Source organism: Coregonus clupeaformis, chromosome 25 (genome assembly GCF_020615455.1).
Source record: "Coregonus clupeaformis isolate EN_2021a chromosome 25, ASM2061545v1, whole genome shotgun sequence".
NCBI lineage: Eukaryota > Metazoa > Chordata > Actinopteri > Salmoniformes > Salmonidae > Coregonus > Coregonus clupeaformis.
The window spans coordinates 30,935,831-30,963,807 of NC_059216.1; the positions used below are offsets into that span (position 1 = coordinate 30,935,831).

General features: G+C 42.2%; 3 protein-coding genes across 5 annotated transcripts in view; 2 read left to right on the forward strand and 1 right to left on the reverse strand.

The window, feature by feature from the left end:
- Nucleotides 1–101: 101 nt before the first annotated feature.
- On the reverse strand, nt 102–3,166 carry LOC121539532 (mitochondrial import inner membrane translocase subunit Tim9). 2 transcript variants are annotated; one of them, XM_041848097.1, is made up of 4 exons: nt 3,091–3,166; nt 2,570–2,631; nt 1,918–2,013; nt 102–659 (listed from the first exon to the last, which is right to left on the reverse strand). In XM_041848097.1, exons 2-4 carry the CDS (start codon nt 2,606–2,608, stop codon nt 528–530), a joined length of 267 nt encoding a protein of 88 aa, XP_041704031.1. In that variant the 5' UTR covers nt 2,609–2,631; nt 3,091–3,166; the 3' UTR covers nt 102–527. The 2 variants fall into 2 exon arrangements, with proteins under 2 accessions (XP_041704031.1, XP_041704032.1); XM_041848098.1 differs by lacking the exon at nt 3,091–3,166 and adding an exon at nt 3,012–3,033.
- Nucleotides 3,167–3,395: 229 nt separating this feature from the next.
- kiaa0586 (KIAA0586 ortholog) overlaps nt 3,396–27,977 on the forward strand; it is a 107,839-nt gene continuing 83,257 nt past the window's right edge. For both annotated transcript variants that reach the window (XM_041848094.2, XM_041848095.2), the window contains exons 1-9: nt 3,396–4,402; nt 4,533–4,591; nt 4,698–4,767; nt 5,861–5,930; nt 6,083–6,245; nt 6,422–6,631; nt 6,947–7,121; nt 8,748–8,930; nt 20,734–20,866. In XM_041848094.2, coding sequence (XP_041704028.2) covers nt 4,054–4,402; nt 4,533–4,591; nt 4,698–4,767; nt 5,861–5,930; nt 6,083–6,245; nt 6,422–6,631; nt 6,947–7,121; nt 8,748–8,930; nt 20,734–20,866 — 1,412 coding nt within the window. In that variant the 5' untranslated portion in view covers nt 3,396–4,053. The remainder of the gene's footprint in view (nt 4,403–4,532; nt 4,592–4,697; nt 4,768–5,860; nt 5,931–6,082; nt 6,246–6,421; nt 6,632–6,946; nt 7,122–8,747; nt 8,931–20,733; nt 20,867–27,977) is intronic.
- Nucleotides 24,825–27,952, forward strand: irf2bpl (interferon regulatory factor 2 binding protein-like). Its single transcript, XM_041848096.2, has one exon. The coding sequence runs from the start codon at nt 25,278–25,280 to the stop codon at nt 27,285–27,287; it is 2,010 nt and encodes a 669-aa protein (XP_041704030.1). The 5' UTR covers nt 24,825–25,277; the 3' UTR covers nt 27,288–27,952.

Genomic DNA, 27,977 nt, shown 5'->3' on the forward strand with positions numbered 1-27,977 from the left:
AGTGATTTCAAATGTGTTTAGAGGTCAAACAACAGGACATTATACAATGGGTAATTTAGCAGTATGCCAATGTACAATTTAATTTAATGAATGATGCACAATCATTGGTACGAAACATTTATTCAGGGAACAAATGGGAATTATCATTATAGGATAAGGAGACACCAAACTATTAATACCCAGGATTGTCATTACCTTATACAACAATCATAGACAATATTTCACGTACACTATAATAAAAACAAAAAAGGTAGCTAATTTTTATTTTATCTCATGTTCTGCCTGGATCGCAACTCAATATGATCTCATATGTCATGATCAGGCTTTTCTGTTTGAGGGCTCATAACAGCTCTCTGGATAAAAGTGTCCAAGCAGTCATCAGCCCCAGCCTAAGAAGTAGTGGAGGTTGACAAGGAGAAGTTTGTGGCCGGTGTTAGCCATCCACTGATTCACATTTACATTGAGTTGTGCCAAGACTGGATGGGCGACTCCTGGCGTTATCTGTCCATGTAAAGGGCAGTAGTTCTCTACCGTGGTCCCATTAAGCCTGCTTTCTGAGCCAGGGCTTCGTTCTGCTGGATGTGGTACTCCTGGAAGCGCATGGAGATACGCTGGGTCATCTTCAGGTACTTCTGAAGGCAGCTCTCCGAGCAGGTGGACTGAGGTGGAAACAATTACAGTTCTATGACATCACACATCCATATCACACCTCTCCAAATATTGCTTTGTCAACCGCAAAGGCTTCTACTCTAAAGAAGCTAACCTGGTAAAATGTGAAATTTGACAACATACAGGAACATTCAGTGACAACATTTAGTTGATAAGCAATGGTGCCACATTGTGTCCTATTTTACCCATTACCTAACGTTGTCCCCAGGCTTGATTGCTATAGAGAGAGAACCTTCTGGTGGATGAGATTACCCACTACCGAGCCTCGAACGATAAGACAGGATTTGGAAGTATGGCCTCGAGACTGCCTACTGCCCAGCAATAAGTATGAGGTTGTGTTCCCCTGCTCAGATCTTGCATGCATCAACCAATGGTTGTGTGCCACGTCATCGCACTGTTTGAATGGCCTTCAAGATTATTTAATGAAAACTGGGTAATTTAAGATATGTAAAATTATATTATTTTTCGTGGATTAATTTACTTCTACCCAATGCCTTCTATGATGGTTTACAGAAAATAAAACAATTGAAAACCTTCATGAAAATCATCAGGTAAAAGTAAATTAATCCACAAATACAATTTTACATATCTTAAATGACCATGTTGTTTTCATGAATTTGATGATATGATCTTTAATGCCATTCAATAACAGCGTGGGACATGATCCAGAAAGTTTGTAAATGCAAAGTTTGGTAACAGAATGACGGCACAAACATCAAACTGTCATTCTGTTACCCAACTTTTTTTATATGCACTCTTCTTCAAGTAAATGTATTTTTGTAAAATGTTCTGTGGAAATTGTTTTAAAAGTAGTCATTGTGCATAGAGTTGTATGGTTTGTTTAACTTTGCAATCATTGGTTTTTGTTTGACATACATTTTAAAGTGAAAAGAATCTGAGTCTCAGCATCATTCTGCTACCGTGGGATTGTCCTATACATATGGGTCGTGTACTCCTGCTCAGACGTTGCTGATGCATGCTAGATCTTACAACGCCTGGATAGGTATTTTACGTATTAGCTAACCAAATCATATGTTATAGTAATCTGGTGTCCGACTGCATAGTCGATGATGTGGTACGCAACCATTGGTTGACGCATGCAACGTCTGAGCAGGGGAACGCAACACTAATGTGGTTAGCTGATACATAAAATACCTATCCAGGCGTTATAAGATCTGGCATGCGTCAGCAACGTCTGAGCGGAGGAACAAGACCTGAGTCTTGAAGACATCAAGGAAATCAACCTACCTCCTCTGACTTTACTTCTCTAGTGGTAAAATCCTTTACACAGTCCATGAAGCAGTTCTCTGTGAGTTTGTTGTAGGTGCCAAGAAATTCTTTGAACTGTAAACACATACATATTAAACAGATAAAAATACACCTTATGGAACAGCGGGGACTGTGAAGAGAGACACACAGACACACACATGATAACATAAATCACTATACACACACCACAGGAGGTTTGTGGCACCTTAATTGGACAGGCTCGTGGTAATGGCTGGTGCAGAATTAGTGGAATGGGATCAAATACATCAAACACACGGTTTTCATGTGTTTAATGCCATTCCATTCGCTCTGTTCCAGCCATTATTATGTGCTGTCCTCCCCTCAGCAGCCTCCACTGACACACACATGGATTTTGGGTTGTAGATATGTGGTAGTAGAGTAGTGGCCTGAAGGCACACACTTAAAGTGTTGTGAAATGTAATGTAACGTTATTTTTTTATTGTATATAACGGCCTTAATTTTGTTAGACCCCAGGAAAAGTAGCTGAGCAGCAGCAAACGGGTATCCATAATAAATTCAAATACAATGTTTTACAAATGCATCAATTTTTTAACACTGATTTAAGACTAAACCAGATTGAATTGTGTGCGAATATCCTCAATGTACATACCTGTTTAACTTGGTCCGCTTCTGTTACCTGGACAGCCATTGTGGTTCAATTAGACGAGATTTCTGTTGGATTAAAGTTACACCCATGAATGTAATTCATTGAATGACAGCCCTATCCATTGTTATGTAGCTATGACGTCTGCTCACTAGCTATAACTAGCTAGGCATAGGGAGTACTGAATTACCAAGATAGCTACAGAGTATTCGTTGATTAGCTATATATGACACCTGACCATGCATTCATAACTGACCATTTCCATAGCTAACTACTACATAGTTTAAGGCTTTTTGTGTTAGCTAGCTGGCTAGCTAGTTAACGTTAGCTATCTAGCAAGCTCAGACAGCTAACGTTAAAAGCTCACTAGCTGATTTGGTAAGGTTCACATGCTAACTATATATCCTAGTACTGCAAGTCAAGTGAAGCCTTTGAAGACATGACATACATTTTGAAATCAAATTTTGTGCACAAAATGCATGATCAATCACATGTTCTTTAACACAGAAAATAAGTCATTCACCCACCCAGATTCCGAAGGACATGTGACGTTGTGAAAAGGGGACTGCAGTGGCTGCGGCACCAACGGTTTCGAGAGGCTTGAAAGGCCAGATATTGGACAATAAACATTGTTTTTAAAACAAACAAATATTTCTGGAATAGTATGAAATATTTTATACGTTCGTGTGGATATGTATGGAACTCAAAATCGAAAAGTAAATTCTCGAAAATAATAACCGAAATGTCAAATTAGGATTAATTTTGTGTCACTGCATAAACACTCCGGTGTAACACGAGGTAATTAAAATATTCAATACCTCATTATCCTGTTGCTCGCTAGCCCTCCCTTTATCTAAAATCAATAATTATCAACAGCATACGTTTAATTATGTAATTATTTAGTATTTTATTAATATATTTTATCTTTGGATTAATGTTTCCTCACCTATGGAGTCCCTATCATGCCCAGCAGATGATGGCGATATTTCTCGCGGAGAGAGGATTGGTCATTTACCGGAAGTTATTGTTGTCAGCAACAGTTGCGGGGGTTTCATATTTTCCCTTAGGTAGCTAACAGTTGGGAAGCTATGTTGTATCGTTAGATTTTGACCTCGGGTTGCAATGAATTACGTTTGTTCAAAATAACTACTTTCTACTGAGTTTTGTCGTGCTGTGCTTTCAACTTTTTAGAGGTGTTAGCCAGCTAACGTTAGTAACTAACTTAGCTACCGTTAGCATAACGTCGTCATTAAACAATCGTGAAGCGGGATATTTAAATGTTCGACTTGCTAAGGAAAAGGACGACATTGGTTGTTTATTTATATCAACTCCCACGGCTAGTAACAACTGTTATGTGTAATTCCTGATCGGGTCTGGTGTTGAGCAAGCTAGCTATCAAGTTAACGTTAACGTTACTAGCTATCAGACAATTACTCTGCTGCAGTGCTCGCTACTAGATAATCAACTGAGTGACAGAGAGTCGATCCGATATGGCTCATACTCTTCTGAGCCGATCAAATGAACTTCTGAACTTTACAAGGAATATAAACCTTGACGAATCCACTTCAAGTTCTGACGCTGGAGACGTCTTGATTCGTGCAACTAAGATTCACTTTCCTGAGCAGAGCTATGAAGGGCAGAGGGATTTGGGGTTGTTGTCCACCATATCTAATAAAACAGACAATGTAAAGATAACAGTGAAGAAGTTGCGTAATGTTGCCCAGCCCTCTCTTCTTGACGAGCCACCAAAGATCGAAAAGCAAAGACAAGCAAGGAAACAAGAGCACAGGCATGTGCATCCTGCCCTGCGAGCAAGCCTGCCATCAGTTTCACCCTCAGGTAGGCTAAGTAAACCCACACTCGTTATATGGCCAGTGAAACTGTTATATTGTATTGCAGTTGCGTTATATTTGCCACTGATTTCAGGCTGACCAACAACATTTTGCTCTTCCAATGTTGTCTTTTCCAGAGGGAACGAAAGCAAGCAAAAAGAGTCCCATAAAAAGTGTCCCACAAAAAGAGTCCCATGTAAGATGACTTCTAGCTTGTTTTTTTCTGAGAAGAGTGTGTGCCTCACAAGTATGTCACCCACAAAAATGTAATCCATTTTGAACTGGTGTCATTTCATTTCCAGTTTCAGGTTCCTAATATAGATGGAAAAGAGACACCAACCTCTGTTCAACCTAAGGGCAGTGAGGACAAAGGTAAGTGTCCTTGGGCTAAACCTCTGATGTACTGGACAGTATGCTGTCAATGATTATCTACTGCCTACTTCATATACAGTGAGCTCCAAAAGTATTGGGTCAGTGATTTTGTTGTTGTTGTTTAGTGGTTAAGAGCGTAGTGCCTGTAACCGAAAGGTTGCTGGTTCTAATCCCCGAGCCGACTAGGTGAAAAATCTGTCCATGTGCCCTTGAGCAAGGTACTTAACCCGAATTGCTCCTGTAAGTCGCTCTGGATAAGAGCGTCTGCTAAATGACAAAAATGTAAATGTAAAATATTTTGGCTCTGTACTCCAGCACTTTGGATTTGAAATGATACAATGGTTAAAGTGCAGACTGTCATCTTTAATTTGAGAGTATTTGGAGTTACATTTATTCTAAATAAGAATAGAATATGTTTCTAAACACTTCTACATTAATGTGGATGCTACCATGATTACCGATAATCCTGAATGAATCGTGAATAATGATGAGTGAGAGTTACAGAGGTATAAATATCATACCGCCCCCCAAAAATGCTAACTATTGTAATAGTGAGAGATTAGCATGTCTTGGGGCTATGATATTTGTGCATCTTTAACTTTCTCACTCATCATTATTCAGGATTATCTGTAATCATGGTTGCATCCACATTCTGTTATATTCTATTCTTATTTACAATAAACATTTATTTTGGGCACAAAATAATCTTAAACACAACCAAAATAAACAGCAAATGCATCCAACAAGTTTGTAGAGTCAAGCTTGATATAATCATTGTGTGCTAGGCATATGGGACTAAATACTAAACTTTTGACTACTTTAATACACATAAATTAATTTGTCCCAATACGTTTGGTCCCCTGAAATGGGCGGACTATGTACAAAAAGTGCTGTAATTTCTAAACAGTTCACCCGATAAGGATGAAAATACCCTCAACAGTCTGCACTTTAACCTCATAGTAATTGTATAATTTCAAATTCAAAGTGCTGGAGTACAGAGCTAAACAACAATAACACTGTCACTGTCCCAATACTTTGGGAGCTCACTGTATGCCGTTTTGTATCCTAACCCCACTCTTGGATTGTCCCTTAGGCCATGATCTGCTAATATCCCGATATGCTGGTGGTGGCAAAGGGGCAATCTTGGCAGCTCTAAGACAGAGGTAAGCATGGCACAAAGCTTTGGAATGACTTTCACTTTTTACATGCCAGATGTATTTGTGTTTGGAATGTTTGTCTACATTGCAACACAGCTGTACATCCCAAATCGTTAGGTGTTAGTCATGATGACGCCATTCAATACTGTTTTCCTCAGGTCTCAGACTGCCCCCTTGAGGCGAGAGGTGAAGGTGCAGTTACTGGACCAGGGGCCACCATCGAGCCAGAAGCCCCAGCCTGCCTCTGTCCTCTCAGGGGATAAGGGGGCTGCCTCCACTGCAGCCATGGTCACAACCGCTGCCACAGCACCACTCGTCACGGTATTGTTGTAGCAGAGCAGTTGTGTGTTACTTTTTTCTGTGTCCTTCTGAGATTAAGATGCCATTTGAGAGAGCTTTTTTAAGTCCAAACCCCCCAAAGTCTACATACAATGATCATTGAAAGTGGTCTGGATGTGGATGCCTAATGGTTTGTTTCTGTCTTTCTTCTTTTTCAGGCTCAGAGTGACATGGATGCGTGTGTTTCCCAGGTGTCGGAGGGGCTACGGAGACTGCTGGAGTCAGACAGGTACCCAGGCAGGGCTCAGGAGGCCAGAGAGGACAGAGCATCAGAGAAGGTGACCCAGCTGGAGGAGCAGCTCAACACCGTAACCCAGCAGAGACTGCAGCACCTGGAGTGGATCCAGAGCCAACAGATGGAGCTGCAGGTACTGTAGTGAAGGAGGAGCACTGAGCCTTCACTCGAGTGCTCCAGATAGTAATATTTTCCTCAATAAGTTGCCGTCATTCTAATCGTTGCATAAAGGAATGTAAGAGTATATTTATGTAGACCCCTAAAGGTGTACACATCTTTACACAGTCCCCGAGTCCGAGTATGTCTGGAGTGTTTCAAGCAGTGTGTGGTTGTTCAGTGTACTTTTTTTTCTATTGCATGTTTCATCACCGCTAGACTCAACTCTTTTTACTTTTAGTCATTCAATAACAGTTCTGACCACTTCATGCACGTCCTCTCATCCTCTCAGAACCGTCTCCTAGGTTCTGCTTTGAGTGTAATGACTGCCCACGCCCCTCTGCCCTCACCCTCCATGCTGAACACTGGCCCTGCTGCCACTGTACATCCAGAACCTCGGCTTCCTCAGGACCTCCAAATGACCCACCTTAATGCTGCAGACTCTTCCGCTGCTGTTCCAGCCACAGGTAGGGTGCTACGCTTCCTCAGTCAGTTGCCTCATTGAAACAAATGATGAGAATGGAATTGAATATGTCATCAGAAAGTGACTTCAGAAAGTATTCACACCCCTTACCTTTTTCCACATTTTGTTTTGTTACAGCCTGAATTTAAAATGTATTAAATGTAGATTTTTGTTCACTGCCCTACACACAATACCCCATTATATCAAAGTGGATGTATGTTGTTTGACATTTTTACAAATTAATTACAAATGAAAAGTTGAAATGTCTTGAGTCAATAAGTATTCAATCCCTTTTTTTATGGCAAGCCTAAATAAGTTTAGGAGTAACAATTTTCTTAATAAGTTGCATGGACTCACTCTGTGTGCAATAATAGTGTGACTACCTCATCTCTGTACCCCACACATACAATTATCTCTAAAGTCCCTCAGTCGAGCAGTGAATTTCAAAACCGATTCAACCACAAAGACCAGGAAGGAAACCGGTGACTTTAAGACAGTTACAGAGTTTAATGGCTGTGATAGGATGAATAAACAACATTGTAGTTACTCCACAATACTAACCTAACAGGGTGACAGGGTGAAAAGAAGGAAGCCTGTATAGAACAAAAATATTCCAAAACATTCATCCTGTTTGCAACAAGGCACTAAAGTAATACTGCAATAAATGTGGCAAAGCAATTAACTTTTTGTCCTGAATACAAAGTGTTTTCTTTGGGGCAAATCCAATACAACACATTACTGAGTACCACTCTCCATATTTTCATGCATAGTGGTGGCTGCATCATCGTTAAGGACTGGGGAGTTTTTCAGGATAAAAAGAAACAGAATGGAGCTAAGCACAGGCAAAATCCTAGAGGAAAACCTGGTTCAGTCTACTTTCCACCAGACACAGGGAGGTTAATTCACCTTTCAGCAGGATAATAACCTAAAACACAAGGCCAAATCTACAAAGTGAATGTTCCTGAGTGGCCGAGTTACAGTTTTGACTTAATTCTACTTGAAAATCTATGGCAAGACCTGAAAATGGTTGTCTAGCAATGATCGATTTGACAGAGCTTGAAGAATTTTGAAAAGAATAATGGGCAAATGTTGCACAATCCAGGTGTGGAAAGCTCTTTAGAGACTTACCCAGAAAGACTCACAGCTGTAATCGCTGCCAAAGGTACTTTTACAAACTATTGACTCGGGGTTGTGAATACTTATGTAAATGAGATATTTCTGTATTTCATTATCATTTGCAAAAATATATTTTCACTTTGTCATTATGACGTATAGTGTGTAGATGGGTGAGAAAAAAATAAATGTAATCCATTTTGAATTCAGGCTGTAACAACAACATGTGGAATAAGTCAAGGGGTATGAATACTTTCTGAAGGCACTGTATAATGAAATGAGGCCTGTTCAATCCCTAAGTTTATCCTCATTGGTTAGTTACGATACGATACTTGTCAATTTTCATGGAAATTCACTTCTACTTATACAAGTGAGTTTAGTTGTGAATCCATGTCAGATCTGCCACATATCTCCTGTACTTCTAATCTTTAGCTTCTCCAGACACACCCAGAGTTTTTGTATGTTAGATAAGTTGTGAATCTATGTAATCTGCTATGTATCTCCTCCTCTTCTTTAGCCTCTCCAGACCCATTTAGCCAGCAGAGGGGAGGAGGGGGTAAGAGCCCCCTGGAGACCCCAGCTCCTCGCAGGGTCATCCCAAAGCCTACGCGCTGGAACCCCACCAACATCCGGAACACACAGAACACTACACAACAGCACAGCTTCAGGACACAGAAAACACCTCGCACAGCACAGCAAGGTTAGTCATCAGTGTCCATGCATCTGTTAAGTCATGGGCTGTGTCTGAAATGGCACCCTATTCCCCATATAGTGCACTTCTTTTGAGCAGAGCCCTAATATGGTGCCATTTTGGATGTACCCATGGATTTCTATGGATTTCTTATCAGATGTAAGTCCTTTATATTTCTACCACTTGGGGGCAGTAGCGTCACTCCAACCTTCTGGCTCTTTGGGAAGCAAAGGCTTTTGCAGGAGATTTGAAAAAGGCAGTGTTTTATTCCAAAAATCTGAAAACAGGTTTTAATCATATGCTTTAATGTCACTGTGTTGTTTCCTGTTCTTGTTGATTTTTGTGATTGCTATTTCTCTTTGTCACTCCTTGATGAGATGGAATTAGGGCTGACCCCATTTAGTCGACTGGTAGATTGTTTGGTCAATAGGCTGTTGGTCGACCGAGATTTCTTTAGTCGAGCGGCAGCACATTTATAGAAAAAAATAATCATGGATCCATTGTGGAGGCCGTGGGGATGGCATCAGTCTAAGACGTGCTACTGAAATTGTATATGGTTATATTATGTAACAAAAATGGTGCAACACAAATAAAAATAATATTTTATAACAAATGCGCTTTCTTCCTTGTCAGATAGTGGTCGTTATCCAGTGTCCACGGTTCTGAAACGCATCAGTGCGCTATTGAATTGGCGCCTTTTCCTAGACCATGTTGCTATGTGCATAATAGCAAAGTTAACCAGCATATTGGTGTTGAGAACAATGCGGCGGAGGCAGCAGCGGAGTGAGGAGACGAGAAAACAGCCCTTGCCTTAATTGTCTAAGAAAAGTGAGGAGAGAGGAAACCCCAACTTAATTAGGTCTATAATCAACAGCCTAACTGTTAAATGTGCCTGGCTTTATAAATAATCTATATATCTACAGAAATAAGACAGATCCTGCTTCTGTTGCCTGTTTGAGTGTTTGTTTAATAGCCTGCTGATTCTGTGAGCTCCAAGCCTCATGCATCCACATAATAATTTCACAAATTCGGCAGTTTTTAATATTTGCTATGCTGTAATAAAGGATTTTTTTTTTTATCGTTACACCAGCCTCTCTGGTATTATTTATAATTTATTTAGTGTTGTTTACACTGTTCCAAATTGTCCAAAAAATTATATTAATAATAATAACCCTCCTTTTTCCTTGATCTCCTTATTGTTATTATTATTGTGATCATCATTATAATAAGTAATGTCATTATCATTAGCAGGCTTAGTATAACAGCCTTGTATAACTACCATTGCGCTGTAGGCCTAAGAGCGCATCCTGTTTAGTCTTAATACCGTAACTTAACTTATTTCAATACTTATATAGGCTACTGTATCAATCATATCATTACACAGCATACAAGTTATTCATGATTTTGAAATGCAATCAAGCATTTTAGTTAAAAATTAAAATAACAAAGCGATCATTGGATAATTAGCGTAAACAATAAATAGGCCTAAACCATTACATTTTTGAAAATGCATTCACAAATGAATGCGATTGTTTTTAGTCTTTACTGTAATAAAGGCTTTGCAAAAAAACAAAAAACGGACTCTGGTACGCTTATTTATTGTTCCAAACGGTCAGAAAAAGTATATTGTAATCTAACAGCACCTGTTTGGCACACATAATATGCACACAGCGCTTGCTGCTTACCTTCATTTTCTTGATCTCCAGTATTTTCCACAACTAGTCAAATGTATTCCACACATCTGACTTCCCCTTTACCTCCTGCTCAACCAGTAAACATTCTTTCGTTTCAAGTTTATTTTTCACGTCCTCTGCATCCATTTTGCTGTCACGTGTTACGGTGTTCAGAGTTTGTTATAACCAATTTATTGATGTGAATATAATATGCTATAAGTCAGGCCCTATTGGTCACGTGCATGCGATACATAACTTTTCAGTCAGACATGGCTGTAATTAGGTTGCAGCTTCAACAACACAGCGCGATACACACTGCTGATGTTCTGTGGTGGTCGCTGCAGCAGGGAGGAGAGGGAGAGAACGGGTGTTAGTCACACAGTCACTTGCTGTCTTTTTTATTTATTTTTTACACAGTCTGAGCCCGGCCTGGCACAATCAAATCAATTGCGGTCGGACTCCCTCTAGTCATTTGTGTGTCTTAATTAATTAATCAAACATTTTGCTTAATGCATCAGACAAGGTCAGTGCATATAGTTGATTTGATTAAAACACATAGGATGTGTCTATATATGGAAATATACATGTTTAAAAATGTCAACCAATCGATTGGTCGAAAGAACAGACGACTCTGGTCGACCAATATTTTTTGTTGTTGTCGGGGACAGCCCTAGATGGAATAAAAAAACAAACGTTACTTTCAACCTCAGTTAATTCAATCCATGGTGGAATGGGGTTATGGTATGGGCAGGCATAACTGTGGACAACGAACACAATTGCATTTTATCAATGGCAGTTTGAGATACCGTGATGAGATATAGAGATACCGTGACGAGAGTGCTAAGGACCTCAGACTGGGGCGAAGGTTCACCTTCCAACAGGACAAACACCCTAAGCAAACAGCCAAGATAATGCAGGAGTGGCTTCGGGACAAGTCTCTGAATGTCCTTGAGTGGCCCAGCCAGAGCCTGGACTTGAACCCGATCGAACATCTCTGGAGAGACTTGAAAATAGCTGTGCAGCAACGCCCGCCATCCAACCTGACAGAGCTTGCGAGGATCTGCAGTCATGAAGAGGACACGACACAGCCTATTCCTCCTCAGGAGACTGAAAAGATTTGGCATGGGTCCTCAGATCCTCAAAGTTCTACAGCTGCACCATCGAGAGCATCCTGACTGGTTGCATCACCGCCTGGTATGGCAACTGGCAACAGAGGGTAGTGCGTACGGCCCAGTACATCACTGGGGCCAAGCTTCCTGCCATCCAGGACCTCTATACAAGGCGGTGTCAGAGGAAGGCCCTAAAAATGGTCAAAGACTCCAGCCACCCTAGTCATAGACTGTTATCTCTGCTGCGGCATGGCAAGCGGTACTGGAGCGCCAAGTCTAGGTCCAAATGGCTTCTTAACAGCTTCAAACCCTAAGCCATAAGACTCCTGAACAGCTAATCATGGCTACCCGGACTATTTGCATTGGCCCCCCCACTCCTCTTTTACGCTGCTGCTACTTTGTTTATTATCTATGCATAGTCACTTTAACTCTACCCACATGTACATTTTACCTCAATTATCTCGACTAACCGGTGCCCCTGTACATTGACTCTGTACCGGTACCCCCTGTATATAGCCTCCCTACTGTTATTATATTTGACTGCTGCTTAATTATTTTCTATTTTTATTTTTTACTTAACACTTTTTTTTCTTTTCTTAAAACTGCATTGTTGGTTAAGGGCTTGTAAGTAAGCATTTCACTGTAAGGTCTACACCTGTTGTATTTGGTGCATGTGGCAAATAAAATTTGATTTGATTTGATCTGCAGAGAAGAATGGGAGAAACTCCCCAAATACAGGTGTGCCAAGCTTGTAGAGTCATACCTAAGAATACTAGAGGCTGTAATCGCTGCCAAAGGTGCTTAAACAAAGTACTGAGTAAAGGGTCTGAATACTTATGTAAAGGTGATATTTCAGTTTTGAAATGTTAATACATTTGCTAAAATATAATGACAAAGCAAATTTTTGCTTTGTCATTATTGGGTACTGTGTATAGTTTGATGAGGAAAAAAATATATTTAATCAATTTTAGAATAAGGCTGTAACGTAACAAAATGTGGAAAAAGTGCACTGTAAATCATTTCAATTGACTGATTTCCTTATATGAACTGTAACTCAGTAAAATCTTTGAAATTGTTGCATTTATATTTTTGTTCAGTATATTAACTCTGTACTGATGTTATATTGTGCTGGCTGCCAATATCCATTCAGTTGCATGGGAAGATTAGGTCCTGCTCCTCTCTCTTGGTGTAAAACTCAGTTAAGGGTGAAACCATTCAGGTGAAAACAATGTCACTGGCTGGTGCACGGCTGTGCAAATATAGACAGACAGACAGAAAGGCAGACTGCGCACTTCAGTGCTCAACAGAAGTACAATCGAGTTGAGTTTATTGATAGCCACCACTCTTAGAATACTTTGTGAACAAATAGTTGGCTTTTTAACCAGTTGAATGATAGAGCAAAATGTTGATTTCCACCTAAATAGACATACCTGCACAGCCTTACTCCTGAGTGGCGCAGTGGTCTAAGGCACTGCATCGCAGTGCTAACTGTGCCACTAGAGATCCTGGTTCGAATCCAGGCTCTGTCGCAGCCGGCCGCGACCGGGAGACTCATGGTCGGCGCACAATTGGCCCAGCGTCGTCCAGGGTAGGGGAGGGAATGGCCGGCAGGGATGTAGCTCAGTTGATAGAGCATGGCGTTTGCAACGCCAGGGTTGTGGGTTCGTTTCCCACGGGGGGGCCAGTATAAAAAAAATATATATATATATATATGTATTCACTAACTGTAAGTCGCTCTGGATAAGAGCGTCTGCTAAATGACTAAAATGTAAAATGTAATGTTGCATAGTTTCAGAAAGGTCTGGAACTCACCTTTCTGGTAAAAAATAGTTATACATTGCTGAGGTGTACTCACTTTTGAGGACACAAACTCAAGTACGTAGTACAATTATTATGAAAAATCATGTTTTTTTTCTCCCTATTCAACAAAAGTGGGGCAATGGGGCCTGAAATTACTGAAATGCTTTCTAAATATAGTAACATTTAAATTATAAACGATTTACTATAAGATTTCACCTTTCTTAAAACTGTATAATACATATGATCATACTTAGTGACAGTACAATATTGGCTCTATTTCATATAACTGACGACAGAGAAGACGTGTCACTCCGCTGAAAGAGTGGAAGCGGAGAGCAGACAGATGGGGCTTTCTGGCACTATAAGGCACGGGACCCTACGGCGTTCATGGAGCACTTTGTGCACCAAAATGTCAGTCGGAACCAGTCCAGAACCACTCGAAGTTCCCCATATAGGGGACTTAACATCTGAATACAGTGAGGGAAAAAAGTATTTGATCCCCTGCTGATTTTTTATGTTTGCCCACTGACAAAGACATGATCAGTCTACAATTTTAATGGTAGGTTTATTTGAACAGTGAGAGACAGAATAACAACAACAAAATCCAGAAAAACGCATGTCAAAAATGTTATAAATTGATTTGCATTTTAATGAGGGAAATAAGTATTTGACCCCTCTGCAAAACATGACTTAGTACTTGGTGGCAAAACCCTTGTTGGCAATCACAGAGGTCAGACGTTTCTTGTAGTTGGCCACCAGGTTTGCACACATCTCAGGAGGGATTTTGTTCCACTCCTCTTTGCAGATCTTCTCCAAGTCATTAAGGTTTCGAGGCTGACGTTAGGCAACTAGAACCTTCAGCTCCCTCCACAGATTTTCTATGGGATTAAGGTCTGGAGACTGGCTAGGCCACTCCAGGACCTTAATGTGCTTCTTCTTGAGCCACTCCTTTGTTGCCTTGGCCGTGTGTTTTGGGTCATTGTCATGCTGGAATACCCATCCACGACCCATTTTCAATGCCCTGGCTGAGGGAAGGAGGTTCTCACCCAAGATTTGATGGTACATGGCCCTGTCCAATCGTCCTTTTGATGCAGTGAAGTTGTCCTGTCCCCTTAGCAGAAAAACACCCCCAAAGCATAATGTTTCCACCTCCATGTTTGACGGTGGGGATGGTGTTCTTGGGGTCATAGGCAGCATTCCTCCTCCAAACACGGCGAGTTGAGTTGATGCCAAAGAGCTCGATTTTGGTCTCATCTGACCACAACACTTTCACCCAGTTCTCCTCTGAATCATTCAGATGTTCATTGGCAAACTTCAGACAAGCCTGTATATGTGCTTTCTTGAGCAGGGGAACCTTGCGGGCGCTGCAGGATTTCAGTCCTTCACGGCGTAGTGTGTTACCAATTGTTTTCTTGGTGACTATGGTCCCAGCTGCCTTGAGATCATTGACAAAATCCTCCCGTGTAGTTCTGGGCTGATTCCTCACCGTTCTCATGATCATTGCAACTCCACGAGGTGAGATCTTGCATGGAGCCCCAGGCCGAGGGAGTAATCGAATAATCGCACCAACTGTTGTCACCTTCTCACCAAGCTGCTTGGCGATGGTCTTGTAGCCCATTCCAGCCTTGTGTAGGTCTACAATCTTGTCCCTGACATCCTTGGAGAGCTCTTTGGTCTTGGCCATGGTGGAGAGTTTGGAATCTGATTGATTGATTGCTTCTGTGGACAGGTGTCTTTTTATACAGGTAACAAACTGAGATTAGGAGCACTCCCTTTAAGAGTGTGCTCCTAATCTCAGCTCATTACCTGTATAAAAGACACCTGGGAGCCAGAAATCTTTCTGATTGAGAGGGGGTCAAATACTTATTTCCCTCATTAAAATGCAAAACAATTTATAACATTTTTGACATGCGTCTTTCTGGATTTTTTTGTTGTTATTCTGTCTCTCACTGTTCAAATAAACCTACCATTAAAATTATAGACTGATCATTTATTTGTCAGTGGGCAAACGTACAAAATCAGCAGGGGATCAAATACTTTTTCCCCTCACTGTAGATGTGCCTTTTTGTTAATGTGGAGGTAATTGATGTGTTTCACATATAGATGTTACAGCAAGCAAATCAACTCTAAGAAACCTATGAAGATCAGCAGGGTTGAACAAATGTAGTTATTGTTGGAACTGTATATACACTCAGCCATTTTGAATGAGTGCACACTGACAACAACAGTACCTTCAGAAAGGTCATATAACTACCATTCTATCCATTGTGTCATTTACCACAAGGACTATTACTGGCTACTTCTCCTCCTCTGTCCTCGGTTCAACTGTAATTTGTGTGCAGTCTAGTGCTACATGTTGGGGAGAAAGATCAGTGCCAGGTTCTCTGCTACACCCTAGACGCTGCCGTCTGAAAGCCTAGGACAATCTTCGCCTCGAAATCTAATAGGCCTCCCTCTCTAGAATTGTGCTTGCCAATCCCCCCACACACACCAACGTGTAATTGCTTTCGCAGGGAATGAGCTGTGCTGCCTGGTATCCATGGTGATGGATGTGTGGGGGTGAGCGAAGTGTTAATTATGGCTCAGAATTCATCAGTGTGTGTGTGTGTGTGTGTTTGTCTGTATGGATGGATCGGTGAGCGTGTGTGTGGGCTCGTGTGGGTGTGTAAGAGGGAGAGGGAGAGAATTGGGAAATGCATTGGTCTTGTAAGATTGGGGCGGCAGGTAGCTTAGTGGTTAAGAGCGTTGTGCCAGTAACCGAAAGGTTGCTGGTTCTAATCCCCGAGCCGACTAGGTGAAAATTCTGTCGATGTGCCCTTGAGCAAGGCACTTAACCCTAATTGCTCCTAGTCGGCTCAATACCCTTGCTTTGTTTGGCCAACTGACCAGTGTTATTAGACCAGCCTCCCTATTAAAGCCAGCAATGCAGTCAGAGGGACACAGTTGTGATAAGGGAATGCACTGAATACAGGCATTTAACATTTGTATCAAATAAATGTCTGTTCATATTTTTTCATGTACATTGTCAGATCACTTGGATGTCCATACAGTACTATTCTTAAATATCACAATTTATCATCACGTGCAATTTCTATCGATTTAGAATTTGTTCAAGCTGGACATAAATGTGATATTATAAGAACTATCACTGCGGCACAACAAGCACAGTGATGTAATGTACTTTATGTACTGCACATATTTGGTGTGACTCACTGGTTATTGAAATGATTAGAGCATGTTTGAGTGAGAGGGCGGATGTTGTTAGCCTAGCAGACTCACAGCGCAAGGAGAGCTGTGACACACTGGTCTGGAAAGGAGGCAGTTTGTTAATGCAATATTTGCTCATCGGTTATGCGACGGGTTTGATTGGTTCTCTCAAATGTAATTTTTTTTTCTCTGGTTTGAGACCTCTTATTGTTTGAATTTGAAAATCCAACCGTTGTAATGGAAAGGGGAGGTGCTTTGGGGCTGTGTGTTGGTGTTTAAGTGAGAAAGACAGAGGAGAGCCAACCAGTAAAAGCACAGCGCCCTTCATTATCGACGCATTGTGCCGACAACATCAAAGAGCCATTCCAGACTCTGAAGTCAGGACTTAGAGGTAGGTGTTAGTCAGACTAGTATGTTATGCCATAAGATGTCTGAAGTGGCACCATTTTGTTGCTGGTAGTACCTCCAAACCAGTTGTCATGGCAACCATGCTATTTCTACTCCTTTTGCCTGTTTCTCTCTTTTTTTTATCTCTATTTTTCTTTCTCTCCAGCTGCCAAACTGCTCTCTTTGAGAATTGGCTATTTTTAGTCCTTTGTTTCTCAAGCACATCATCAAACCATATGTGAAACAACACATGCCATGAAATTACATGATTCAGGCCACTTACTATTGATCGCTCTCGCTCACATTTGTCGATTTACAGAACACCATCGTTTACATGATGTAAACCCTTTTGACATAATGACAAGATAATTGCAGTTCAAGGAGACCAGTGTGTGAACCATTGTTTTAGAATTAATTATTTATCTTGGAAATCAGCAAACACAAGTGGTGTCAGTTCCTTTGTCAATCACGATGACTGACCATGGTATCGATTTGGTACCCAGAGACCCATGGTATCTGATTTCTGTAGATAAATGTGGAGTACTAGCTAGATGTAGCTGAATTCTGGCTCATGAATACCTCAAATGACATGTCTCACATCGCAGTTGCTTTGCCCTTCTCTTATTCTCATAATTGATTCATGTTGAGGAATCTGACTGGAACACAACTGTACTACATCCCCATGTGTCCTCGAGAAGCAGTCGCTCGGTAATCTCCTATTTTAAAAATGTGATGTCATCTTCAAGTATTTCATCATCAGTCATCCGGATACACACAGACTAAGTCCCAGCTATACCAGACCCCCCCCACTCTCACACACACGGTTATAGCATTCATCTGTCAGCCTGAGCCTAATTCTGATGAATGACACAGACTCAGGACTAATCTTCTCCTCTGAGGGGTATTCCCTCCCAGCACCAGATCACATGAGGTAATTGCCTCCCAAATGGTACCCTATCCATGTATTGCACTAGTTTTGACCAGGGCCCATAGGGCTCTGGTAAAAAGTAGTGCACTATGTAGGGAATAGGGTGCCAATTGGGATGCAAATGATGTAATTGCTTTTCTGATCTGCATAAAAACACATTTTGGATAGCTTTTGTAGACTCATAATTAAACCAGTGGAACGCACACACCTTTATGATAAGCAAAGGAAATCTGTTGTGTATATTTTGGTAACATCCACTTTCTTCCGGGTGATCCAAAACATGACTATGTAGTTTAACTAGTTTAAGTTAGTTTATAGAAGGGTATTTTTATAATTACCTTCAGCCAAGTCCACCATTTAGGTTTTATCACTCATCATTGATTGGATACTGAGCTGCCATTACAGCACATGAGAGATACCACTTCGGGTCATGTCTGGCCCCTGTAGAGATGCCCTTTGAACAGAAATGGCAGACTATATATTATTAGCCTGGTGCCCTTATCTGCCATGGCCTGGGCTGCAGCTGATGGTCAGGAGGGGGTGTGGTGGGGCATGCATTACTAGCTAATGGAGGGCACCAATCAGGTGACCAATCCCCACAAGCCATTTTGTCTCCCAGGACTTAACCTTGTCCCCAGGCTAATTGTGCAATGCTCCTTCCTAGCGTTGTGGGGAAGTGTCTTGTGAACGAGATTCCCAGGTACTAAACTAAAAGAAAGGGTATTGAACAGTGCGGGAGCAATATATTATAGACCTATGCACAACATTGCTTTGTTTGAAATGAGTTGGCAGAATTCTTTGAGGTTTTGCAAGTATATTGCGAGACATGATGTTGCGCAACATCCAGCTGTAATGATATTTTAATAAGCACTTGACTCTGCTCAGAATCATTATACTTATTGTGGTAGTGAAGAACGTTTGTTTCCATGCAATTCAATTTCATCCTACTTGATTCAACCTTTTTTTTTTTGTCATTTAGCAGACGCTCTTATCCAGAGCGACTTACAGGAGCAATTAGGGTTAAGTGCCTTGCTCAAGGGCACATCAACAGATTTTTCACCTAGTCGGCTCGGGGATTAGAACTAGCGACCTTTCGGTTACTGGCACAACGCTCTTAACCACTAAGCTACCTGCCGCCAGTAGTTGTGTGATAATGTTTTATATATATGCCATTAAGCAGACACTTTTATCCAAAGCGACTTACAGTCATGCAATCATACATTTTACATACGGGTGGTCCCGGGAATCAAACCCAGTCTCCTGGAGTTGCAAGCACAATGCTCTACCAACTGAGCTACAGAGGACAGCATGTTAGAGCAAAGATTGTCTATTATATTGACAAGATAGTCAAGTGACCACTCTAACAATGGAAATACATGTCATCAAAGATTGAAGGCAGGTGGGAGGAGGTGAGATCAGGTGGGACCATTCTAGCCAATGAGAGGGCAGGTATGCGCGTGAACAACAGGCCATAGAGATAGATAGAGGACTCAGCTTTGTATCTATACCATTAAAGCGTCTGTGACAGCATGGCAGTGCCAGTGAGGCTATCTCCATTTGAAAGTAGTCAATTTTCTTCTTCATTGGCTGATTGCTCCCAACTCATAGAATCCCCACCCAATTGACTACTTTAAAATGGTGGAAGCCCTCAATGGCAATGTCCATGCCAGAACGGGTTATATCCTTGATGAGTCCTCTATCTATCTCTATGACAACAGGCACAACTCCGATATACTGTAGTCTCTTTTTTTCCGAAGTTGCCAAAATGCCACGTGCATCCACTTTTGCATTCGTAACAACCTAACCATTACGAAATATGTATTCGATTAAATAAGCCTCACGTAGCAAATTAGCAATTCATTGTTTTTTTAACCAAATTCGACACTCATTGACCTCCATCCCAAAATTCCTCACTTCATATGCTTATTTTCATTGACAGATTTTGGGCGGAGTAAAACCTCTCACTTCCTGTCTGGTTAGAGTCATATTGTTTTAGTGGGAAGAGACCTTTCTCCTTTGACCAGAGGAAATGATTATGCTAGACCATAAAGACCAGGGCTAGGATTTTGTTCCAACTAGGCACCACACCAGACCAACTGAGCTAATTGACCAGTTCACTGATTGCCTAAATTCAACACACTTGGTCTTCCTGGTCGGTTAAATCAAAAACATGAAGTGCCTGTGGCACTCCAGGACCAGGGTTGCCTACCCATGTGCTAGACAGGCAGACTGTTGGAGTGTACCATAAATATGTTATCCATATGTTTATTTAACAGATTTCACTTTCTCTCTGTATTCTTAGTTTCTATGGGTGTCATACCCCTGACTGAGCTATGCATTCCAATACATTGATGACAATGACTATAAATACAACCAATATCATCCATCTGCCTTTTACTCATGAACTAACTAGCCTGGAGAGAAAAGCCATTTGGATCCAACAATAGATATTGATACAAATCTTTAATCTAGAACATGAACACACGATATAGGTAGGATAACAAATTATCTACAGAAGAAAGAGATTGTGATGAAAATGTAATAGGAAACCCATGAGGCCCTTTGAAGCAATCAGCTCATTGTGCGATGTGAATGACTGTGTCCCTGTGTGGAATACTGAGAGAGGGGGGAGATAAAGTGCTGACTGAGCTGAGGCAGGTGTCTGAGACTGGGTGGCTGATTGCTGGTGTCTCTCTCTGTCTCTATAGAAAATGGCAGACTTCTGGAGGCTATCCCTAATAGCAGCAGCAGCTTGGCAACCAGAGGTGTGCAGCAGCAGTCTTCTGCTAGGGTTGCTATAGCAACGCCCACTGCCGGCTGCCAGCAACCAGCGCAATCCAGGTAAGAGAAAGGGAAAAAACAGTGATCGTCATTTTTTCAGGATTTGAAAGAATCATTGGATATCTTTTGTCTTTGAATTTGTCCTCCCAAATTGTGCCCATCATTCTTTGACTGTGATTATTTCATACACTCTAATATGTATATTATTGGCATACAGTATACTCAAAACAAGGCAAAGGAGAATAGGGCCGATGTTTTTCAAAGACCTTTACAATTTCAGCATTAAAGGGATAAAGGCTGTATTTTCTCAACTCTAAGAACACCATAAGTTAACAAGATGTGTGTGTGATTGTAAAGAGTATTTGCATAAAAGGAAAGCGCGAAGGAGAGAGAAAAGTAGAGGCAGTTATTCACAAGACCACTCCGGTCGGTCACCAAGCGCAGAATGATCCCCATGGCAACGACAGCGGCATTTATCAGCTTCATCTGAGAGCGAGAGGAGTCTGAGAGGAGAAAGTAGGTAAAGTAGCCTACAGTGCATTCCGAAAGTTTTCCTCTTGACTTATTCCACATTTTGTTACGTTACAGTCTTATTCTAAAATGGATTAAATTTATGTTTTTCCTCACACAATATCCCATAATGACAAAGCGAAAAAAAAACTGGTTGTTAGAATTTTTTGCACATTTATAAAAAAAAACAACAACTGAAAAACCTTATTTACATAAGTATTCAGACCCTTTGCTATGAGACTCAAAATTGAGCAATCGGTGGAGAAGGGCCTTGTTCAGGGAGGTGACCAAGAACCCGATGGTCACTGACAGAGCTCCAGAGTTCCTCTGTGGAGATTTTAGAACCTTCCAGAAGGACAACCATCGCTGCAGCACTCCACCAATCAGACCTTTATTGTAGAGTTGCCAAACGGAAGCCAGTCTTCAGTAAAAGGCACATTACAGCCCGCTGGGAGTTTGCCAAAAAGGCAACCATGAGAAACAAGATTCTCTGGTCTGATGAAACCAAGATTGAACTCTTTGGCCTGAATGCCAAGTTCTCATGTCTGGAGGAAACCTGGCACCATCCCTACGGTGAAGCATGGTGGTGGCAGCATCCTGCTGTGGGGATGTTTTTCAGCGGCAGGGACTGGGAGACTAGTCAGGATCGAGGGAAAGTTGAATAGAGCAAAGTACAGCGAGATCCTTGATGAAAACCTGCTCCAGAGCGCTCAGGACCTCAGACTGGGGTGAAGGTTCGTCTTCCAACAGGACAATGACCCTAAGCACACAGCCAAGACAACACAGGAGTGGCTTCGGGACAAGTCTCTGAATGTCCTTGAGTGGCCCAGCCAGAGCCCGGACTTGAACCCAATCGAACATCTCTGGAGAGACCTGAAAATAGCTGTGCAGCGACGCTCCCCATTGAACCTGACAGAGCTTGAGAGGATCTGCAGAGAAGAATGGGAGAAACTCCCCAAATACAGGTGTGCCAAGCTTGTAGCGTCATACTCAAGAAGACTCGAGGCTGTAATCCCTGCCAAAGGTGCTTCAACAAAGTACTGAGTAAAGGGTCTGAATACTTATGTAAATGTGATATTTCTATTTTTGCTTTGTCATTATGGGGTATTGCATGTAGATTGATGAGAAGAAGAAAAAAATTTAATCCATTTTAGAATAAGGCTGTAAAGTAACAAAATGTGGAAAAAGTCAAGGGGTCTGAATACTTTCCGAATGCACTGTAAATCTGCATGCTGCTGGCAGTCTGCCAACTTCTCAAATGAAAGAGCACTTTGAACTGCTGCCAAATTTGGAGGAAAGGAGGAGCTGTCAGGCTTGCTTAATGTTGGCAGTTTGTACTTGGCAAGTCTCACCTTTTCCCAGAATTCATCTGTCTGGCAACTTGCCAGGCGCTTAGCGGAAGCAAAAAATTAACCCCTGCGCTTGACTGTATGGGCCCCGCAAAATTTTCCACAGAGGGAGAGAGAGCGAGATTAAGTTGGTGTGTGAGCAGCTCAGTGTATGCATGAGGGGCTGTGGGGATAGCACAGGATCCTTTCAGGAAGGAGGGGAGCTCGAGGCAGGTGCTCAGTTAGGCAGTGTGTAGAGTTATGTATCTGGTTGTTTTTGAAGTCGTCTGAGGCAGAATTAGCGGATTTTAACATTGCTGCAATGTTGAGTTCTGCAAATGATATTTATACTACAGAACTACCACTTACATGGATGGATATATGTTAGTGGTTAGTTAGTTGATGTGGCATAGTTTTGTTATAAGCTTATGTTTTAATTCTATCCATATGTCTAAAACTAACAGAGAAGGCACTGTTTTGTCACATGCTTTTAGGATCATTCAGACCTTTTTATAACTGTAAGATTGTGCTCCACACTCAAATCAGGCACAACTATTGATAGTGTTGGAATAGTATTGAGCTTATCCAGGCTCTGTCGTAGCTGGCCGTGACCGGGAGACCCATGGGGCGGCGCACAATTGGCCCAGCGTCGTCCAGGGTAGGGGAGGGAATGGCCAGCAGGGATGTAGCTCAGTTGGTAGAGCATGGCGTTTGCAATGCCAGGGTTGTGGGTTCGATTCCTACGGGGGGCCAGTATGAAAAATAAAATAAATAAATAAATGTATGCACTCACTAACTGTAAGTCGCTCTGGATAAGAGCGTCTGCTAAATGACGTAAATGTAAATGTAAGCTTAGAGGCCTGGCACGCGGGTCTAGTGTTGGAGTAAATGGAACAAACACACTTTTCTCCAGGTCTTTTTCTGCTCCAATTCTGTTGACTGATGATGGCTGTCTTTCATTTGCCTGTCCTTCACAATCCCTGGAGCACAAATAAAATGACAGTTGTCCACATAACAACCTCAGCTGCTGCCTGCTGCTGGTAGTCATTGAGCCTGCTCTGTCTGGCACAGACTCTGAAGAAAAACACCAATCCATCTTCTCTTCTGGTCCTGTTGTGTTGTTTCTAGCTTCCCCCACCACTGGATGGGCTAGGAGAAAAAAATCATGTTTTGCTGATGATTTATATTGGGTATAGCCAAGGAAGGCGCTTAATAAGTTGAAGTGCATTTATTTCATTTGGTCAGACTTTGCATCATGCATACTTCACATATTTAATATACTGTGACCTCAGAGACATTATTAGTGTTTGTAATTACAGTCTGTACTGTACTCAAAACACAGTATTTACAACTACTCACCGATGTGCACCATTGTGCACACAGTACCCATTTAGCCTAAAAGCACGGTACAGTGAAAGCAACATTGTTTTGGGAAAGCGGCTGCATGGCGCTGACTCTTTCTTGACCAATGCCATACGTGGCCCCTTCTTGGCTGGAGGGGGGGAACACACCACCACCATGCAGTACTGTGCCAGAGGTATGTGTGGACTGCAATAAATGACTTTTCTTCCTCCCTCCCTCTGCTGCCTTACCCTGTTTTTCTTCTCTCTCTCCTCTTCCAGTTTTATATCAGGGGGAAATTCTGCTCTGCCTGCCTACTGGGTGTTGTTAATCAGGAAGGGGAGACTGTGGAAAGGGGGGAGGATGGATAGGGCGCAGAGCAGACTACTCTTGTCTGTACATAGGTTAACAATCAACATGTAGGGAACCCCTAGCTCGAGCTCAACTAGCTCAGTGTAATTATTACAGGGGATATTGCTGAGCAACCGCGATTTATTTTAGCCATCACACTGTGCTTACATTTTCTTATAGGGAGAATACAGAAAACGGTTATTGTAATCACTCATATATATTGCAATGAATAGGTTGCCAAATTCAATCAGATTAGCAGCATATTTTTATCCGAAATTAACTAGATAAATAAAATATAAAATAAAGGTTTTCGCACCATATAAGATAATGTATTCTTCTGTTCCTGCATTGCGAACACAAGCACGACGTATAATAAATTAAATTGCTTTATCATATTGAATGTTTAGTTTTGCTGACATAAGCAAAAGTAACCTGTTTGAAACATAAAAAATGTTTATTTACTGATAATGAATGGTATAATGATTACATTTTATTCAAATGCCAATATTGTACAAACCCGTATTCTGCTGCATGCAATTTGGTCAGTATCGTGCGCTCGTGTAGCCTAGCTCCCAGTCCATTCAGAAGATTAGGAGGGAGTGGTTTGAGTTTGCGCGTTGGGGAAGCAACAAGTGGCATGTCATTTGTTTCAAAGGAACTGCGGAACGTGGTGCTTACGTCACTGCTCCAGCCAGGTGGCATTCCAAATTGGGAGAGGAGAAGTGGAGGCACAATCAAAATTCCAAATCACAAACTAAGTAAGGATGTGAGGCGCGCTTAAAGCAAATTTCATTCCTACAACCCAACACTGCTCGTCACTGGCGTCAGAAGAGGAGTAGGAGAAGAAGAGGGTTCCTTTTGTGTGGCAAATTCACGGATTGAAATTAAGAATTCCAAACGAATAATCTGGGGGAAAAGGACCAAGGCAAGGGACATTAAACATGTCTTCTGCACAAGTATCTTCATCTCGGAGACAGTCATGTTACCTGTGCGATTTACCCCGTATGCCATGGGCTATGATTTGGGATTTTACGGAGGCAGTGTGCAGGGGTTGTGTGAATTATGAAGGTGCGGATCGGATCGAGTTTGTTATCGAAACTGCACGCCACCTCAAACGAGCTCATGGTTTCCAAGGGGGGAGATCCCCCGGTCCACCACCGCCGCCCACAGTAAAAACACAGTCGGCAATATCAGCCAAGGAGTCGGTGCAAATCAGCCATGTGGACGGACCCTCTAAACAACAACCGTCGGGGATGGACCGCTACTCTCTGAGCGCAGAAAGACCTCGCTTTGACTACTCCAGTATTGGCGCCCATGCCAGCAGACTTCCCAATGGAATGAGCGGTCCAAATGGGTTCCCAAAACCGGACGACGGTCCCCCAGAACTGAACCGACAGAGCCCGAACTCCCGTCGGAGCCACGGCCTCGCTGCGGTTCCAGGACAAATGAACGTTCCCCCCAACCTTCTCCCACAGACCATGTTGAATGGACCCTCCTCGGCTACAGCCATAGCTCCGCATAGCCTGTCCACCCGCCCCCCTCCTCCATCCATTGTGGGACCGTCTTTGTCTATGGCCACTCAGTCCATGTCAGAACAGGGTAAACGACCAGGTTCTGTGTCAAGCACGGACCAAGAGAGAGATCTGAAAGAGAAACAGCGTAACGCGGAGGCTTTGGCTGAGCTCAGTGAAAGTTTAAGGAACAGAAACGAAGACTGGGGAAACAAACCCAAAATAGTAAGGGACACTTTGGTTACTCTTTCAAACAGCTCCCCGTTTGATGTGAGATTTAAAAAGGATCATTCACTCGTAGGTAGGGTGTTTGCTTTCGATGCAGTGTCAAAGCCTGGAATGGACTATGAATTGAAAATATTTGTCGAGTACCCAAGTGGATCTGGTAATATATTTTCCAGCGCATCAGGGGTGGCCAAACAAATGTATCAGGACTGCATGAAGGACTTTGGCAGAGGGCTCTCCTCGGGCTTTAAATATTTGGAGTATGAGAAAAAGCATGGTTCTGGGGACTGGCGACTCCTGGGTGATTTGTTGCCCGAATCGGTCCGATTCTTTAAAGAGGGGCTGGGGGTTGAAATGTTGCCTCAGCCCTACATCGATGCCAGCTGCCCATTGCTGCCCACTGCTTTGGTCAACATCCCTCGTGCTTTGCCATCTACGAGTGCCCCGAGGACTGGCGTGCGTAAGCGTAAAGCCTCCCCAGAACCTGACTCCGCAGAGAGCGCGCTGAAACTATCTGAACAGGAACAACAGAGGCAGCAGTGGATGGCCAGCCAGAGCGAGGCGTTAAAACTGACCATGACATCCGGATCATTCGGTGCCTCACACGGGGGACCTCCGCCGCTTGGCCCTGGCCATTCTGTTCACTCAAGTCGCGCCACACCCCCTGAATCTGCGCCCCAGAATGGACAGTCTCCAATGGCCGCGCTCATGTCTGTCGCGGACACGTTGGGCAATGCGCACTCTCCGAAGGACAACAACTCCGTTCACTCTACCACATCCACCAGGCATAACAGCAGCAGCCCAGTCTCCCCAGCCTCTGTTTCTGGGCAGAGGCGTTTGGCTTCCCGTAACGGAGAGCTCAATCTGGCCGGTACTCCCTCTCAGTCAAGTGCGCATTCTGGCATGGATCAGGTCCACTCGCAAAACATTCCAGATTCACCCATGGCAAACAACGGACCTCTGTGTTGTACCATTTGCCACGAACGTTTAGAGGATACCCATTTCGTTCAGTGTCCGTCAGTTCCCAACCATAAATTCTGTTTCCCTTGTTCTCGAGAGAGCATCAAAGCGCAGGGAGCAACTGGCGAGGTGTATTGTCCTAGCGGAGAGAAATGCCCCCTGGTAGGTTCTAATGTGCCTTGGGCGTTCATGCAAGGTGAGATAGCAACAATTTTAGCTGGGGACGTTAAGGTAAAAAAGGAGAGAGACCCATAGATGTGATATATGGCTTCCCATAGAAACGTGAATTTTAGTCGAATATATACAGGTGTGATTACTCAAAACGGACAAAAATAGTCGATGTACAGACGTTTCCCACCTCATGTGTCTGTTTTTTTAAACAAAGGAACAGTATGTGATGTCATGTCACCTAATGTTATGGAGGGTGTTTTGACGGGTACTAGTGTTTGTATTTGGGTGGCAGTGACGAGTTAAAGCACTAACTTTATAATCACAGCTGCAGTTTTATTCCTTCCAATTAATGCACTTCTCTCATTATAAAAAGGCCAGTTTAACTCCCAATGAATATATGTCTGTAAAATTAAACTACTCATAGTAAATATCCAATAACAGGTTACATTGTCCAAACTCCTGTATTGGGTACGAATCATTATGGGGAGTTTTTTTCTTCGTTTATTTCATATTTTTAATTTTTATATGTTTTTTACAGCAAATATCTCTTCATCTTGTGATCGAAAATATTTTACTACGTGTTATTAATTTCTCTTCCCGTTTGCTTTGATGATGCACGGATGCTTAAAAAGGTAGAGCAAAATGCTGTACATGAACGTAAACTGTTTGTTTATACATTTCTGTAGTAACAGAAGACTTGTAATGTGCCTTGGAGCTGAGTAAATTGTAATAAATTCCATTGATATTAACCCTTGGTGAAATGTCAATTTATTT